This window comes from Eschrichtius robustus, chromosome 20 (genome assembly GCF_028021215.1).
Source record: "Eschrichtius robustus isolate mEscRob2 chromosome 20, mEscRob2.pri, whole genome shotgun sequence".
Lineage (NCBI taxonomy): Eukaryota > Metazoa > Chordata > Mammalia > Artiodactyla > Eschrichtiidae > Eschrichtius > Eschrichtius robustus.
In genome coordinates, this window is record NC_090843.1 from 24,823,767 (window position 1) to 24,841,172 (window position 17,406).

General features: G+C 54.9%; 1 protein-coding gene across 3 annotated transcripts in view; it reads right to left on the reverse strand.

Moving 5' to 3' along the window:
• The window catches only part of ITGA3 (integrin subunit alpha 3), a 29,348-nt gene extending 17,675 nt beyond the window's left edge, over positions 1–11,673 (reverse strand). For 2 of the 3 annotated variants that reach the window (XM_068531605.1, XM_068531603.1), the window contains exons 1-4: positions 10,946–11,553; positions 3,480–3,607; positions 3,075–3,154; positions 1,031–1,280 (exon numbers count right to left, since the gene is read on the reverse strand). In XM_068531605.1, coding sequence (XP_068387706.1) covers positions 1,031–1,280; positions 3,075–3,154; positions 3,480–3,607; positions 10,946–11,151 — 664 coding nt within the window. In that variant the 5' untranslated portion in view covers positions 11,152–11,553. Of the gene's footprint in view, positions 1–1,030; positions 1,281–3,074; positions 3,155–3,479; positions 3,608–10,945; positions 11,554–11,587 lie in introns of those variants that run through there. The other variant, XM_068531604.1, reaches the window with a different exon arrangement.
• Between the last annotated feature and the right edge of the window lie 5,733 nt (positions 11,674–17,406).

Below are 17,406 nucleotides of genomic sequence, written 5' to 3' on the forward strand. Positions count from 1 at the left end.
CCTGTTGGTCAAGAGGACAAAATAAATAAATCATTGCGATGTAACATAGAGCATAAGAAATATAGTCAATAATAATGTGATCACTTTGTATGGGGACAGATTGTTTCTTCACTTATAGGGGTGATCATTTTATAATGTACTTAAATGTTGAATCACTATGTTGTACACCTGAAACTAACAAAATATTGTATGTCAATTATACTGCAATTCAAAAAAACAAAACAAGATTCTGGGCTCCCTCTGTCTGTTGATTCTGCAATAGTAGGTGCAGTAAGGGAAAAGGGGCCACTGTTGCTACAGCCTATGTGGTGGAGAGAGGCAGGTGGAGGGGGTGTGAGCCGTCAGACTCCTGAGAGGCAGTATGTGGTGTGGCAGATACAAGCATGACTTTGGATACAAGGAAATCTCTGCAGCCCTCCCAAAAGATTGCCCTGTATGTACTGACATGAAAAGATGCCCACAGTTTATTGATATGTGAAAAGGAAGTAGCAGAACAGTATGTTTAATGTGATTTTGTGTGTGTGTGTGTTAAGATACCTATACATTCTAAAATAAGTCTGGAAGGATCCACAAGACACTTAGCCGTATACACTGGGAAATGGGACAAGGAAGATGGGGGAGAAGAAGGGCACTTTTCCTCTTTATTTTACTGTACCATTTAGTAGTTGTACCAGGAATGTGCTTTATTTTTTAAGTTTTTAAATGGTTAACCCGGAGTCAGATGGACCTGCATTCCAATACAGGTTTCAGAACTTACTGTTGGCCTTGGGTGATTTACTTCACCTCCCTGAGGCTCAGTTTTCTGTAAAATGAGTATAGTAATACTCGTATTTTAAGATTAATTACGATAATAGGTGTAAAGCCTCTGGTACCTAGTAAGCACTTTAAAATAGCAGAGGTCGAGGTAGCTGCTGATGTTGGCAAACGAATGCTCTCCTCTGCCCCCTCGTGTGGAGGCTCTGGCAGGCTGCCCCAGGGCCTAACAGGGGTGGTGGCCTCTGCTCCTCTTCCCTTCCCCCACGGTCCCCACCTTTCCAGTTGTAGGCACCAGGAGCGCCGAAGTACACAGTGTTTTGGGTGAAGCCGCCGCTGGCACCCAGCTGGCACATGCCGGTCTCCAGGTAGTCGGTGTTGCTGTTGCACATCTCGTTGTGGTAGGTCTGCCAGTCATCACCGGGGTCCAGCTCCAGGTCGTTGCCCCTCACATAGCACTTGCCCACCATGCGCCGCTGGTCCTCCGACCCCGACCACAACACCTGGGTGTAGCGGTGGGCACAGACCTGGGGACCCCAGCCCCCACCAACGCACACAGCTGAGCCCGCGGCAGGGACTCTGAAGCAGTGTCTCCACAGCCCTGTGCACCTCTGGCTTTGCAGGAGATTAGTGGAAAGAGGTCTCCCGGCTTTTCTTTCTTCCCACAGTGATGCCTGGACCTGCATTGCCTTTCCAGAATTCAAAAACCTGCTCTGAAGGCTGGGAACACTTTTTGGAAGACCAGAAGGTACTGGATTTGAGAGTGGCTTAGAGATCTTGGCAAAACAAAAAGGGAAAAGGATGAGGGGATGTGGGGTTCAGGCCCTTGGGTCTAAAAGGAGCTAGACACAGAGCAGGTTAGGAATTTGCTTCTCTGCTGTCCCCTGATGACCTTGCCCTCTTAACGAAAGGATCAATATTAGAATAACAACAACCACCATAGCAGCAGCGGCTAACACTTACTGAGTGCTTACTGTCTGCCAGACACAAGTCTGAGCTCTTCACCTATTAATTCTTTTAAGCCTCCTACCAGCCCTATGGAGTAGGGATAATTATCTTCCCCATTTTAGATAAGGAAACTGAGGCACAGAGAACTAAGAAACCTGCTTAAGATCTCACATCTAGAGAGAGGCAGGGGATATTCAAACGAAGGCTGTCGGGCTCCGGGGTCTGAGCTCTTAAGTATCAGGCTGTGCCGCCTCTCTTGAAGCTCCTCCCTGCACGTGGGAGGTGCTCCAGAAAGAGTTATTGGGCAAAACAATCAGAATAGGGTATTTGTAAAACAGCCCGGGGCCAGGGGAAACCCAGAACCAGGCCTAGTTCTTGTTTGCTTGCCGTTTGTGTCCCCGTCCAGCTGTGAGCCAAACCCATGCTCGTGCTGGCCTGAGCCTGTCCCGGGTCACTGCAAAGTTTGTAGTGCGGGCTCAGTGCAGGGCACGAAGGACGTGCTCACCAAACACGGACTGAATGAATGGATGGGTGAGCAGAAAACTGCTGAAGGACGCAGGATCTAGAACTGACTTAAGTGGAAACCTGGACCCACACCATCCTTAACGAAAGACTAGAAAGGGTGTTTCAGTGAACTGGTCAAACCCGGAGCTTATGACAGTGTTCAAAGGTAACGGCTATGGGGGTGACGGTTGACTGGAAAGGAGCGGGCTTTCTGGAATGATGTAAATATGCTATTTCTTTAATGGGTGTTGGTCACACAGTGGTATAATTTGTCAAAACGCAACTGAAGCAAAATCTGTACATTCACTGTACGTAAATGTTACATGAATTTAAAGATGAAAAATAAATTGTCTATCTGGGACTCAGAAATTGAGATCCCAGGAGCCAGCACCGATGAATGCGGGCAGGAGGTGACAGCTGACAGCAGGGAGCGGCCCCCAAACCCCAGCCGGGTGAGCTGGGGCAGCCGGGCTGCACCTCTTCCGCCGGCCGGCCTCCCCGGAAGGAGGGAAGGAGGGCGCCCAGGCCGCACTGCCTGAGGCCCTCTCTGCCCTTTCCATCTCGCAGTTCCCTCAGCTCATTCCTACGAAGGGTGAGCACCCCCCCGGGGGGGCAGTGGGTGATTCAGACAGGACCCAGGCTGGCCCTTGGAGAGTGCCAGACACCCTCCCCACCCCCACCCCCTGCTACAAGTGCAGGATGAAGGGACACACATGCCGTGGAGACATACAGCCACAGAAATGGACACTTGCAAGGCTCCAGCTCATGCACAACGGACCCTTCTCCTGCCCTTTGCTTCCCTCCGAAGCTCCTGGGAGATGAAGGAGAGGGCTGGAGGTGGGGGGGACCGACGGTGAGCGCCCACTTACCAGGACTCTGCCTGCAGGGCCCTGGCTGGCCACAGTCACCCCGAGCCACATGTCCTCAATAATGTGATGGTCAGGGTCACCTGTGGGCATGAGAGGGGTCATGAGCCAGGGCACCTCACCCCACCCTCCCAGCGTCCAGAGCCTCCAGAGGGCAGGGGTTGGTCCCTCCCGGATCTTCCACTCCAGCAGGGCAGCCCTCCCTCCCCGCCTTCTCCAGCCCATCATAGTCGGAGCTCCACAAATCCCATGTGGTCCCACTCTCCTCTAGGACCCCCTCTTCCCAGCTGGGCGAGAAGGGACTAGAAGCTCCCCAGGTGAGCCTCCTGTCTCTTCCGGTCATTCTCTCTGTGCTACCCCCTCCACCAGGCTCCTGACCCAGTGCCAATTCCCAGGCCCTCTCCTCACTTTTCTCTGCAATGTCCATCCGCTCACAGTCGTCCTTGTGGGCAGTGAGTGGGCACAGGTACACAGCACCGGTCTGGTTGGTATAGCCATCAGGCACAGCAAGGTCCCGGGGGGCGCCAGCCAGGAGCCTGGGGGCAAGAAGGTAGGTAGACCCGGGCTCACAGTCTCCAAAGCCCGCTTCGAACAACTCCCTGCTCAACGTGCATGGGCCAAGCATCTGCTCTGTGCCAGGCTCTGCCGTCGGGAGATGAATGGCTCCCCGCCCCTGCCCTCGAGGAGTGCCCAGGGTAGGGGAAGGCAGGCAAGGAGACAGACACCTGTGGTCAGTGCCTCATGAGAGGAAAGCGGGGAGCAAACCAGCCCAGACTCTGCGTGGGGGGCAATCAGGGAGGCCCACAGAAGAGGGGACCCTGGCCTGAGTCTGATGACCAGGGCTTACCAGGTGAAGAAGGGGAGGAGGGGCTCTGTAGGCAAAGGTCTGGCATGTGCAAGAGCCAGGAAGTATGAGCAAGAGAGTGACTCAGGGATCTGCAAGGCCCTCGGTACAGCTGGAGGCCAGAAACACGGGGAGGGACAAGAGGCAGGGTGCGAAAGGGAGCCATGGAGGGATTTTAAGCAAGGGAGCGACATGGCCAGATCTGGGTTTTGGAAGGACTGTTTTGGCATCTGAGTGACATAATCAGATCTGGGTTTGGGAAGGAATGCTTGGCCTCTGAGATGAAGGTAGCGGGGAAGAGAGCAAGGCTGGAGGAGTCCTGGCACAGGGTTCAACTTGCAGGGGCCTGAGGAGAGGATGTGTGAGGTGGTGGGGACGGGTGGGTGCTTGGAGACCTGGGTCCTACCCCTTTAAGCCATCTGAGGACTTAGATCTGGGGGCGGGCACTGAAGAATGTGGGCAGGAAAGGACAACTGACCCTAAACCAGAGCTGGGTGAGCTGAGGTCAGCAGGGCCCTTAAGTGACCTGGGCGATGTCTACTCTCCCGCTCCCTACCATGTTGAGACAGACGTATGAGGTATAGGGGTGGTGGCAGGGGAGCTGGGTACCTGACACTTTGGACAATGTGGCCCCAGGGCAGAGTTCTTGGCTGGTGGGCATGAGAATGGGGATGGGTGAGGACTATAAATCACCTTGTCCCAGCCTGCCTGGAACCCATCTTTAGGGACACCAACTGCAAGTCCCTGCAAGGATTCTTAGGGCTCTAGCAGCCCTTCCCATACCAGAGAGGTGACTAGAGGAGAGGAAGGCGGGTGATCAGCCTTGAAATATTATCTCAAAAGACAGTTCTTGGACCACCAGAATCAAAAATCCCTGCGATATCTGTTAAAAAGGCAAATTCCTCAGCCCACCACAGACAACCTGAATTGAATCTGGGGGTGGAGCCCTGGAACCTGCATATTTAACATGCATCCCAAATATTCACACCACAGTTTGAGAACCCAGCTCTACCACCCCTTGCTCTCCCAGCATCATCTGTCTGCAGCCTCTGGACGTTCTGCCAAGACCACCTCCTCAGTCCTGCTGGACCCAGACCCCTGGGTGGCAGGCACCTCCTAGGTAGGTACCCCTCCATCCGGCCCCAGCAATGCTGTCACCTGAGGTGCCCAGCTCAGAACTTGAGTGCCAGGCCCCTGCCAGAGTCTGGATGTGCAGAGCAACAGCCCTGCCTGCAGCTCCTGCCTGGGACCTGAGAGTGAGGGCTGCAGGGAGTGGGCAGGGCAGGGCCTGGGCATGCCAGGGCCTGGGTGCCTCGGCCCACTGGGTGTCAGGAATGCGCTGCCTGGGGGTGCCGGGAAGGGGACCTCTGCCTGCACCTCACACCTCAGCTCAGACCTCACCCTGGGGAAGGGTTCCTGGGGGCAGGGGTATAGCTTCTCTAAGCAGAGCAGGGCTGGGAGCTCCGGCAGAAAGGCTGGCAGGGGGCCAGTGTGGCAGCCAGGCCCTGTTAGTCACCCTCTGTCTGGGCTGGGGAGGGTGCCTAGCGAGTCCGCTGCCTGACCACCCATGGACATCTGCCCCCAGCCGGACAGGTGCGAGAGGGGAGCTGCTGCCTGTGGGAAAGAAATATCTCAGCCTTGGAGCTGAAGGGCCTGGTTCTAGGTTTGTTCTGCCTCAAGGGACAACTTCTTTTCCCTCTCTGAGCTGTGAGTGCCTCATCTGTAAAATGGGACAGCAGCTGTCCCACCACCCTCCAGGGTTGTTGGGGGAAAAAGTGGGTTTATTCTTTAAAAGGGCCTCCTGACTATGAAGCCGAGGCCAACGTGAGCACTGTCGCTCTGCTTTCTTGTGGCACCAGGACTGGCCCTAGCACACCCCCAGGCCTTGCCCCGGGGACCCAGGAATTTCTGCCCCACTGGGTTAGGGGACCTGAAGCAGAGCGCACAGAGCAGACTAGTTCAGGTGTTTAGATGGGGCAGAGGATGAGACAGAAGTAACACTTCCACGGCCTAAGGCAATCAGTCAGGTGGGGGTGGGGCACTGGCAGCTAGTCATTCTAGGGTGGGAGCTCAGATTTGGCTGGAGGTGGCAGCTGGGGGTTGGCTACAATGAACTTGAAGGGGTGGGTCCAGGCCTCAGTGGGCAAGGGGTCCCTGGAGAGCCCACGTTGCATTCCAGGGCGTGCAATGCAAGGGAAGTGTTGCCGTGACTACAGCTCTCCAGGCGCAAGTGGTCAGGGTGGGAGGGAGGTGGCTGAGGAAAAGGGTGGCCACGCCTTCCCAGCTCCGGCATCTTAGAGGGAGTGGCCTGAGGGACCCCTCCTCTTTGCCTCCTGTGGTACAGAGCAGGCAGAGCTGGGAGTGAACAGCAATTGGATTGACATAAATCCCCTTACCACCTATACCCTCTCCACTCTCACCCCGCACCAGCCTTGTGCCCATTGATGGGCGGTGGGGCAGGGTCCTAATCCCAGCCCCGCATCCCAGGCCCCTCCCTCCCCAGAGATTCCACAGGGAGCACCCCCCACCTCCCTGGAGTATTTTTAGCTCCTACTTGGCCCGCTTAGAGGCCCTTTAAGGCCCTCTGGCTCCCAGCCCAGGATCCAATGCGTCTACGGCCAGAGGACTGGGAGTAGATGGGGGAAGGAGGGTGTACAGAGGGCCGGGTCCAGCTTCCTCCAGCCACAGTCAGGTGTGGGAAAATCCAGAGGGTGGGAAAGATATTACTGGTATGTAAATGAATGTAAGTTACTGTGCAAATGAGCACATTGCTCCTGCTGTTGGATCTGGTCCAGATCAAAGAGTCCAGAAGCTGATCCCTCCCAAACCACCACTGAAGTCACCCTCCCAGCAGCAGCCAGAAGCGGGATGCTAAGTGGGATGCTTTGCCCAGCTCTTGGAGCGAGGAAGAAAGGAGACTGCACTGCCTCTTTCCTGGAGTCAGGCTGGGCTGGGTGGGAGTAGGTGCCCTTCCAGGAGGTGGGGAGATGAATAAAATGACCTCTCAGGGGCTTTCAAACAGCTGCCTCTTCACCTTATCCTTCGGCTCCGGCCAGACAGCCCCTCCTGGCCTTTGTGGAGGCCCCTGAGCTCCAAGTTCCGGAGAAGCACTTTCTCACTCCTGCCCCATCACTCTTCCTGGGGCAGTTCAAAGCTAATGGAACAGCCAAGTAGAAAGCAGTAGAATCAGAGGAGGCAGGGGAATGGGGCCCAGGGGTGTCAGGGCACCAGGCTGGCTCACCCCAGAGAAGAAGGCCCCCTGAGGGATACTGGGGTGGGGTGATGCCCAGAGAAACAGCCTGTAAGATTCAACTTCCCAGACTCCTCACCTCAGGGAGGCACTGGGGTAGCCCCAGTGGAAAGACTTCAGTTAACAAGGAGGGTGCAACGGGTCCAGCACTCAGGCAGCGGGCCCCCATGCCTTACTCCTTAGGCCAGGAAGCCAGTTGGGAGGGGTCCCACTCCAGCTCTGAGCCCTGGGGTGGGTTGGGGGCAGCTCTCAGATGCCTGGATCCCATCTCTGTGCCAATCCTCCTGACTGAATTATCCATGTCCCCAGAGGCTTCTCCTGCAGTAGCTGAAACTGCAGCCCTCTCCATCCCCGCCTTACTTCTCCTTACGCTGCCCCCCAGCCCCCTTTCCCCTCTGGTGACTCAGCCCTAGAATCAGAGCAACAAGCTGGAGAAAGGGAGAGAATGAGAGAGGACAGGAGAAAGAGGCCTTGCTCAAGCCTCCAATAATAAAGAACAAGGCTGTTTTTCTCATTTCTTCTCCCTTTCCCTGGCTCCTTAGTATTTTTTCCACATTTGATCCCTTAGGGCATTCTTCATGTCATCTAACCTCAATCTCCCTTGCTGTTACCGCCATCCTCTTCCTTCTTTGTTTAGTTCTGACCAAGCTCCTTTCACTTCATTTTCTACAAGATCAGGCTTCCCCTACCTCCTGCCCAGTTTTAAACTCTCTGGCTTGGCCTGGTCATTGGAGAGAGCCAGAGAAAAAGGACACTATGCATCCAGGCCTTCTGCTTGCAGCCACAGCTGCTATGCCCATTTCCTCTGGCACGAGCCTTGGAGGCTGCCAGGTACCTGCTCTGCCCAGGGAAACATGTTTTAGGAGAGCAAGTAAGCCTAGTTCCTGCCTACCTCAGGTATGAGCTCATCTTCCAGGAGCTGCGGCCACCCCCGCCCCAGGCTTCCCAGACACCCTCATTTCCAGGCAAGAGCCCCAGAGGTATCTCCCATAGCCCACAAGGTCAGGCCAGACCAGGACACCTGGATTCCCAGGAGGGAATGACAGAACAGCTGCTGGGGGAAGCGGGGGAGGTCAGTGACCATCTCCCCGAGGAACAGTCCCTCTGCTTCCCCAGGGGTCCTCATGTATCTCACGAAGAAGCCCAGAGAACCTTGGTTCCCTGCCCTGCTCCTGACCCCTCGCTCCAGAGACTGCGAAATTGGGGTCGGGGTTGCAGTAAGCCTCCGATGTTGTGGGCATGGAACCTCAGTCTAGAGATGAAGGTGATGGGGAACAAAGACACACCTGGGTTTTTAACCATTTCTGGAATAAGGCCTTCTTTGAGAATATAATGAAAGCTATGCTCTCCCCTCCTCCAGGCCCCAGAACAATGCACAAACACGCAAGATTTTGCATACACTTTCCAGGATCCCTGCATCTCCTGAAAACCTTCAGTGAACTCCAGGCTAAGACTTTGTTCAGGATCATGAACCCTCCCCCTTTTCCAAAGGGACTTTGAAGCTAACAGAACTGCCACTTGACTTGCTGGTTCCCCTGAGCTGTGCACTCAGGCAGCTGTTTACATCTGGCTACACAGCTGGCTGCAGCTAAGCCCAGCTGGCCCAGCTGATTCTCCCAAAGGGTCATGGGGCAGAATTCAGTGAGATGAGGAGATGACCCAAGATGTAGAAACACCCCTGGAAAAGTCTGAGGATACCCAAGTGAGTCACCCAGAACGCTATCTAGAACTACCTGCCTCTCCGAGATTCACTAGTTTTAGAAACTTCTGGGCTCCTGGCAGGCCTAATGTCATCTCTAGCCGCCCAGGAAGAAAAGTAGGACCCCTCTGCTCAGCCATCTTGGGTGAGGTCCTTGGTTAGTGAGGGTGCATCCAGGTCCCAGCTTCAGCACAAGAGGCCTCAGCTGCTCCTGGGAGAAGTAGGCAGATGCAGAGCATTTTACACAAATTATCTCATTAAAAGCCCACTATCACCCCATGAAGAAGGCATGTGGTTCCCCTCCCCCTGACATGTAAGATAATTAAGACTCAGGTATTAGCGACAGATTCAAGACAGGAAACTGGCAATGGGACTTGGGAGCCTCTTCTTTCTCCACAATGCCAAGTTGCCAACAGAGGCAGGAAGGAGTATATAGATCCAGACCCAACCTCTCCTTGGGGAAAACTGGCCCAGAGAAGGGAAATATCCTGCTTAAGGTCACATAGCGGAAAGAAAAAAGGGGGGGGGGTGGTTATTACAGAATCTATTATTTACTCCAGCTTTCCATTATTTACCCTTGCTTTTCTGATATTCTCTTTACACTACATTGCCTTATATCATGCAGATTCAGCATTGAAAATCTGAAAATCTTTTTCTGGGCTGGGGCAGAAAGAGCACCAATATAGAAACGTGTGCTGATGGTCACTTAGGGTCTCCAAAAGATGGAGGAGTGGCTAAGGCCAGACCGCAGCTGCTGGGGCCAGGCTGGGAAGGGTGTGGTGGCCCTAGCCTCTGCACAAGCTAGATGGAATTGAGGCCAAGTAGGTAGGTGGCCTGGGCAGAGGCTGGGCCCAGAGGGCAGGGAACAAGGCTGGGGCAGTCTGAACTTTGGACATTCCAACTTCCTCAAGTTTCTGCAGGTTCCAGCCAGAGTTGAGAAAGGTTTCAACACACCCCTTATCTGACCATGTCCTCTTGCTCAGCAGGGTCTGACATCTCAGTAGGTCAACCAGAAGAGCTACTGCCCAGAGGGCCTGCCTGTCCCGTCCTAACAACCTTCCCTCCTGGGGCAGGCTCACCTTCCCCAGCTGCCCTCTTCCCCTAACTGCCAACCTCAGCACACTGAGCCCACGCAGAGAAAGTTCTCAAACTTGGACACGCCCCTCTGGGCATGAGTAAGGGGGGCGGGGGTGGCAACACAAGCAGCTGGATGCTCTCCTTCCCCTCTCTCTCCCCTCTGCCTAGCTCTTTCTCCTCGTTCTCCTTGCAGCTGTTGGGGAAGGAGAACAGAAGAAAGAGAAAAACACTATTTCCCTCCTGAGACCAAAACAAACACACTCAGGGTTGAAGATTCAACATGAATCCGTGGAATGCGGGGAGGATGTCTGGTGGGAGGGCATCACTGCTGGGGGTGGGGGTAGGTTGCAGAAGACCAAGCAAGAGTTGGGACAGCTGCTCCTCTCACTTCTACTTCCTCATCCTCAAGGGGTCAGAAGGAGCGCCTGGACAGCTCCAAACGCCCAGACTCGCCCATCTCTTCACTCTCCAACCGCCAAGCAGTTGAGAAGGCCCTTCAGTGTGGTTCTGCCGAGGGTGTGGCTGGTGGGCCGCAGACTATGTGCGAGGTGGGGGCGGACTTAAATGCATGTCCCCGTAGGTTCTTCCCAGGAAAGGGGAAAGGTGTTTATCTTGCAGTTTTCCCCAGTTCCCAGCCCTGGAGAGAAGAGGCATTCGGTATACTAAGTACCCAGTTCACAGAATGGGAGGGGGCTCAGGAAACGGGGACCCCCACTTCTACTCTCAAGAGAGGTTTAAAGGCCTGAGGGGCTGAGTCTAGACTCGTTCTGCCCGGGTCAGCACTTGCCAAGAATTACTGCCCCCCCATCCCACACCCAATCCCTTTACTTCCCGCCAAGCCTCGGCAGCAGAAGGGCTGCCTAGGTCCCCGCTCCCTTAATCGTCGCTCCCCAGCGCTGGAGGTCTGCGAGCCTGGAAGCCAGCTGGCCCAGGGCTTGGACTCAACTCGGGATCCGCACCCTGTACACACACTCGCCCACTCCACCCCGGCCAGTTTCACTTACAGGTAGCGCTGCTGCCGCTCCGTCTGCCGATGGAGGGCGACCGAGTAGCCGAAGAGGCTGCCCGGGTTCCCGGCCTCCTTCACCACCAGGAATCGCGTGTCCAGGTTGAAGGCGGAGGCGACGCGGTCGCTGGCGGCCACCATCAAGGCGAGCGCGCAGAGCATCGAGCGTAGGACGCGGGCGGCGCGGCTGGGGCCGGGGCCCATGGCTGCGGACGGGAGCCGGGGCCCGGGCGAGAGCGCGTGAGGGCGTGGAGCTGGGAGTGAGGACCTGTTCACCTGCTCCCCCGCGCCACCGGAGAACACTCTGGCGTCCGCTTAGTTGAGCCCCGAAGCGCTGACCAGTTTCTGGCCCCCAGCCCTGGCCAGTTTCACGTTCGCTCACGGTCTGAGCTCTCAGATTCCCCTCTGAGGTCCGCGGGTCTGTTCTCCCGCCTGCACTGTCCCGGGTCACCGCCCCCCTGCCCCGGGCACCCTGCCCCCCAACTCGTGCCGGCCGCGCCCACTTGGCCGCACTGTCGCCTCCGATCCGGGCTCGGCAGCGGATCTGGGCAGGCAGACCGGTCGACCGCAAGGAGGACGGGAAGGAGGGGTTCCCCCGCGCGCGCCCCGCCTCTCCACGCCCAGCCCCGCACCTCCCCACCTTGCGCGCCCAGCCGGGGCTAGGCTTTCCTTCCGGGGAAAGAGAAAAGGTCCCGGCTCGGCCGCCTCCTCTTAAAGGGGCAGCACCGCCCCTCCCTCTCCCTCCTCCCTAACCCGGCTCCGCCCTCTCCCCCAAACACCTGTCCGGAGCCCCCGAAGGCTTGGATTACCCCTCCCCGCCCCTTGTTTCTCCCGAGAGGCGTCGCCTCCCGAGCAAGATGGATTGGACGGGCGGGGCCGGGGGTGGGATTTGTCCCGCTGCTTTGCTGCGGAGGCTACAGCTGCTGGACAGGCCGTTCCGGACGCGGCCACCTCTGTGGGTCCGGCTGGAGAGGCCCGGCGTTGGCGCATCTGGGAGCCGACATCCGCAAGCCACTGGCTGGAATGCCCTCGCCTCCGCCGCGCTGTGAGCCCCTGCGAGAAGGTTAGCGGTCTCTGGACGTTCTTCCTCGTACCCAGCCCTTCACCGTCCTTGTCAAGATTTATTTCTTTTGCCCACTCGCTCCCACCCACCCTGATCAGAGCTGGGAATGGTGTCTCAACAAAATCAGACAGATATTTAGCATTGGTAATAACCAAGCATCGCTAACTGTAATTAGCAACAAGGCAGCGTTTTCCCCAAAGGGCTGCGCCTTCTGATATCTATTTTGTATCATGAATATCCGGTCGATGTGGAAAGAAGTCCCTTCTCTTTACAGTGTCTGCGTGGCCAGGGAGCTGGGCCCAGACTGTACGCATTTCTCATCCACCCTTGCCTTCAGGGCCCAGCACAGCAGAATCCCAAAGGCCTCCTCCAACCACGCAGGCTCCAACGGAGTGTTCGGAGACGGCGGGGACTCCAGCCCCCACTGGTGTGTAGTGGGCGGCGCCAGGTGGAGGAGTTACGTGGGCGAGGCCCAAAGGTCTGGTTGTCCGCAGAAGAATCGAACTGAAAGGGAACTTCAAGAGATCACTCTGTATTTTCTTGGGTCTGACTAAGATTTCCCTTATTGCAGCACAAAGACCCATTTCCCCTGACCATTCTTTTTTCTAGGCTAAAGCAGCTTTCTTATTTTGGTCCAGGAGTTCAGTTCTCAGCGCTTACTTCCTTGAAATTCATTTTAGAGCCCCTGTCTCTGAGAGTTTATGATAATAAGAAAAACACCATATAGTAGTGCTTGTGCAGCAGAAACTATGCCAAGTGCTTTACAAATATTATTAAATTAAATTCTCACGGCAATCTTTGAGGTGTTATCTCTGTTTTAAGATGAGAAAACTGAGGCTCAGGGAGGTTAAGCAACTCGAAGGCTATGCAACTCAGATTTTAATCCTGTGTTATCTGAGCCCAGGGCCCTTCTTGACCACTTATGCTAATAATTAACATTTGTACCATACTCAGGGCAGATCTAGGTTTTGTGGGGCATGAAGCTTGTACAATTTGGAGCCCTCTTTAAGGAAAAGGATAAAGAATTAGGAGTACAAAATTAGATTCAGAGCCTGGGAAGGGACTCAGGATGAACTTGTGCTTATGAATCCTTTCACCTGCAGACTCTCATATTCTCCCGACCTCATCTGACTCCTCATTTGACTTAAGGAGGAACCTGGATGTCCAAGGTCACGCAGCTCATGGGAGGTAGAGCTAGGACTGGAGGCCACTGGCCACAGCTGTGTCTTTAAGAGACAAACTCCAGATGTTGGTCAGAAAGCCAGACATACCTAAACAAAAGCAGCTGTGATAGCAGCGTTCTCTGCGGTGTTTGGGGAGAGGACACTCATCCCTGTCTGCCCTTGGAGCAGCACTTGTTCCCAAGCTTTGACTCTCAGAGCTGCCCAGCCTCTCTCCATGGTCTGCTTTGTGGCCCAGAGCCTCCAGGGGTTAGGACATGTGGGGCCAAGTAACAGGAAGCTGACCAGGATGGAAGTTGAACAGTTACCTTGCTCTCCTTCCAACTGGCTGCTGGGTCCTCCACCTCTTTCTTAGAGAAGGGGGAAACAGCCAGGGCCAGGAGCCCAGGGGCCAGGGTGGATACTCAGTGTGGACAGGGGTCCCACCTGAAACAGCTTTGAGAGTTCTGTGATGACAGATGGGCTCCATGCCAGGTGTTATCTCTTTGGCCATCCCAAACAGGAATGACCAGCATGTCCGATCCCAGGGCTGGGAGCAGGAAAGGGATGAGGGATGGTTTTTCCACTCTGGGGGAGTGTCCAGAGGGAATGTGGGAGCGGGAGCAGGGGTGCCTGGTAGGGGGAGGGCCCAAGCTAAGGAATGTGGGGGAGTGTCAGACAGATCTGGGGGAGATGGAATGGGAATGGAGGGATGAAGGGACTGGAAGGGTCTCTGGGCTGGAGAGATGCCGAAAGAGAAATCCCCAGTTCATGCCAAAGGTCCAAAATCCTCTGATGTAAGTGACATTACCATCCACAGCCTCATCTCATCCCTCAGTTGACCCTATCATGCCAACCCTTCCCTGTAGAGAAGGGACCCACCTAGAAATGTAAACACGGAGAATAACATGTGTAATGAGGAGTCTGAGCCCATTATTTGATGTTTGACTGCTGACACCTTTTAAGCCGTCCCCTCTCCCTCTTCCCCTTGTGCCTCCCACCTGGACAAGCTCATAAGAAAGCCTGGGTGCTGTGCTGCCTCCTTTGGCGTCCATGGGAGATTCGAACTATGCAAGCCCCTTTCCTCACAAATGCTCACCTGGCCTCACTCCCTCACCACAGTAAAAACCCAGGCCGATCTCCTTTCCTCGCTCTCTCAAGCCATTTTGGACCTGAAGCCAACCCTGCTCCTCCAGAGACCTCAATTATGTAAATAATAAACCTTTTCATTCCCTCTTAGTGTGCGTGTGGCATCATCAGTCTTGACATTGAACCAAATCTTGGATGGGGTCCATCTGCCTCTGTGGGCAAACATGACAACATACAAACTGTGGGTTCTGCTGTAGAGTCAGGGAGACTTCCTGGAGGAGGAATATCTGGACAAGTGAGAAGGAAAGGATTATTAGCAAGAGGGAGCCTCAAGAGAGGAACGCAGAAGAGTTGGGGCCTAACTTGGGGTGCAGTTTTCCCAGCTGTAACATGACAACGTCATATTCTGTAAAGGCACCTTCCATTTATTCAGTGCCTAGTGTGTTCATACCAGCCTTCCTCTGCTGCTGCCCCCGCACACACACAACACTCCCCCCCCCTCCCCATCTCCCTCTCCCAGAGCCCCAGAGCACACCACTTGCTCACTCACTTCTCACAGGAAGGTCAGCGCAGAGATGGAGAGATATGGATGGAGTGGAACTGTGGTTCCATGAGGGCTGGATGCAGGCTGTCTTCTGCCCTCTCACCTTGCGCAAGTTCCTTTCCTCCTCCAGGCCTCAGTTTCCCCATCTGTGAAACGAAAGGGCTGGAAGGAATCCCTTATTATTCCTCACCTGGCATCCCTTGTGTCCCAAGGCTCCTAATATTTGTTGAACTAAATGGACCAGATCTCAGCTATGGAACTAAGACTCAGGTCTCTATCTCCGACTTGAATTGAAAATGCAAATTACTGGGGAGGGAGGGAGGAGCAGTGAAGCATGAATGGGCTTATCAGATTTCCTTTCTCCTGTGCCCCAGATGTGGGGGCGGGACAGGCATCCAGGCCAGGCAACTTCTCCGGCTCAGAATCTGTCAGTTTCAAGCATTCCTTGACAACCTGCTATGTACTGGCACAGAGCTGAGAACCCTCAGGGGTTCAAAGATGAACGAGAGCATCTTCAGGAGGCCAGGGTTTCATCCTGGCCTCATGTTCTGAAAGCTCTCAAATTTAAACAGGCTAAACCCACATTGCATTATGTTTCAGGGCTGGTGATTATGGAACAATGGGGGTGTTAGAAAGAACATTTTGGCTACAGCATGAAGTTGGCATTGCCAAGACGAACTGGGCTGGGGAGCAGGAAGGGGCTGCTGTAATAATTTAGGCAATGGGTGAAGTGGGCTGAGCAGGGACAGGGGCAGAGGGAGGGAGGGAGAGAGTGAGTGAGAAGGAGCCAGGGCGCTGATTTGACTTGGACTTCAGGTATATGTGTGGTGGGGTACGCGGGGGGTGGGGGAGGGAAGGAGCAGAGGGGTTCCAGGCATAAATGGGCAGTGACCCCCACAGGGGCCTGTCGAGCAGGCTGCAGACATCAGGAAACTTCCCTGCTGGCCAACCCCTTTGTCTTTCTAGTTCCTTCAACCCTCTCCATGGTCCCCTTGCTGCCCACCACGGCCTGGCCTTGCTGCACAAGCCCTGCCCTCCTGGCTGGGAGATTAGGACTCTATAGCATTCTCTACCTCATGCCAAGTGGCCTCTTCAAGTTTGGGAGGCCACGGGGGCCCACCTGGTAGCCCCAGCTGAGCTGAGTCACCAGCCCCCTAGGGCCTTGCCCTTTCTTGGGGAGATGCCTTCTTACTGGCAGGATTCTTCTTGGCCAGGTGGGAAATCTGGACAGGTGGGGGGCTTCATCTACCTCCTCCACACACTCCTACTAACTTCCTAGAGATACCGCTAAGGGTGGAGGGCCATGTGTGGTTGTCTATGGAGCACTCCTATATACGTGTTGATTGGAACATGTATCTGTGCACATGGTCCCTTGCACATTCACACCTGTTTGCCTATGTGACTATGTGTCTCTGAATGTTTTATGAACATTTGAATTCAGAAGGGAAGCTTACGTTTATTGAGCACCTACTGTGTGTCCCGCCCTTTATGTATGTTATCTTCTAATAACCTTATGAGGTGGAGATGTCTCCCACTTTACAGCTGAAAATACTGAGATGCCCAAGGTGCAAGAGGTATGAATATCTCCACCAGGCACCCCGCTTCCCCCATCTCCCAGTCATCTTGGCTGCCTTCTGTTCTTCCAGGACACACACAGCTTAGAAGTCACATCCTTGAGATCAGTCACCTGTCTGCTCTCCCTGGAGTAGGGATTCTGCCCTTGGGTTGTCTTGGTCCCTTCTACCTCCCCAGCCTGGCTTCAGCCCCCTCATCTCACTGAAACCTTATCCACTTGGGAACCAGCCTCCTCTGAGGGGCACGCCCGGTAGTAGTCTTTGGTTCTTTGCCCCTGACCTCTCTGGGGTGGCAGCCGTGACCTTGTTGACTGCCCTCTGCGCCTTCTCTTGGCCCTCCTCCCTCACTATCTCTGCCCAGCACCCTCACCCCCTTGCGAGATTCACCAGCCCACCCTGGGCTGCTGTTCACGCTCATCCCTCTGCCTCCCCAGGTCACCCTTTGTGCATAACCATTCTCCTCCATGCTGATGACCCCCACCCAAGCATCTCCAGGCTCCAGCCTTGATGTTCAACTCTTGCCAGTCACCTCCAGCTGGCCACCCACAGGCTTCCCAGATTCTGAGCGTCCAGAACTGGCTCAGCACCTCTGCCTTGTCCCCACAGCCTGCTCCCCTGTAACAGCCTCTGTCGCGGTGCCTTGCCCCCGGCAGGATTCCACAGACACGCCAGGGCTGGTCCGTGCCACTTGATTTTTGCACAGGCTGATCCCTCTGCCTGGAATGCCCTACACCCCCTTGTTCACTTGGAAAATATCCACTTGTTCTTTGAATCTTCCATGAGTTTTCACTTTCTTCCCTCACCCCTGCCCCCTGCACCCCTGTGTACACACACACACACACACACACACACACACACACAGATGTAATCACTCTTGCATCTTCCAGGCCTTGCACTGACTTGTAGGCTGGGCTCATAGTATGATTATAGACTGATAGGGCTGTGACCTTGGACAAGTCCCTTCACCTCTCAGTCTCAGTTTCCTCACTGTAAACTGGACACAGATACCAGACTCCCAGGTTTGTTGAA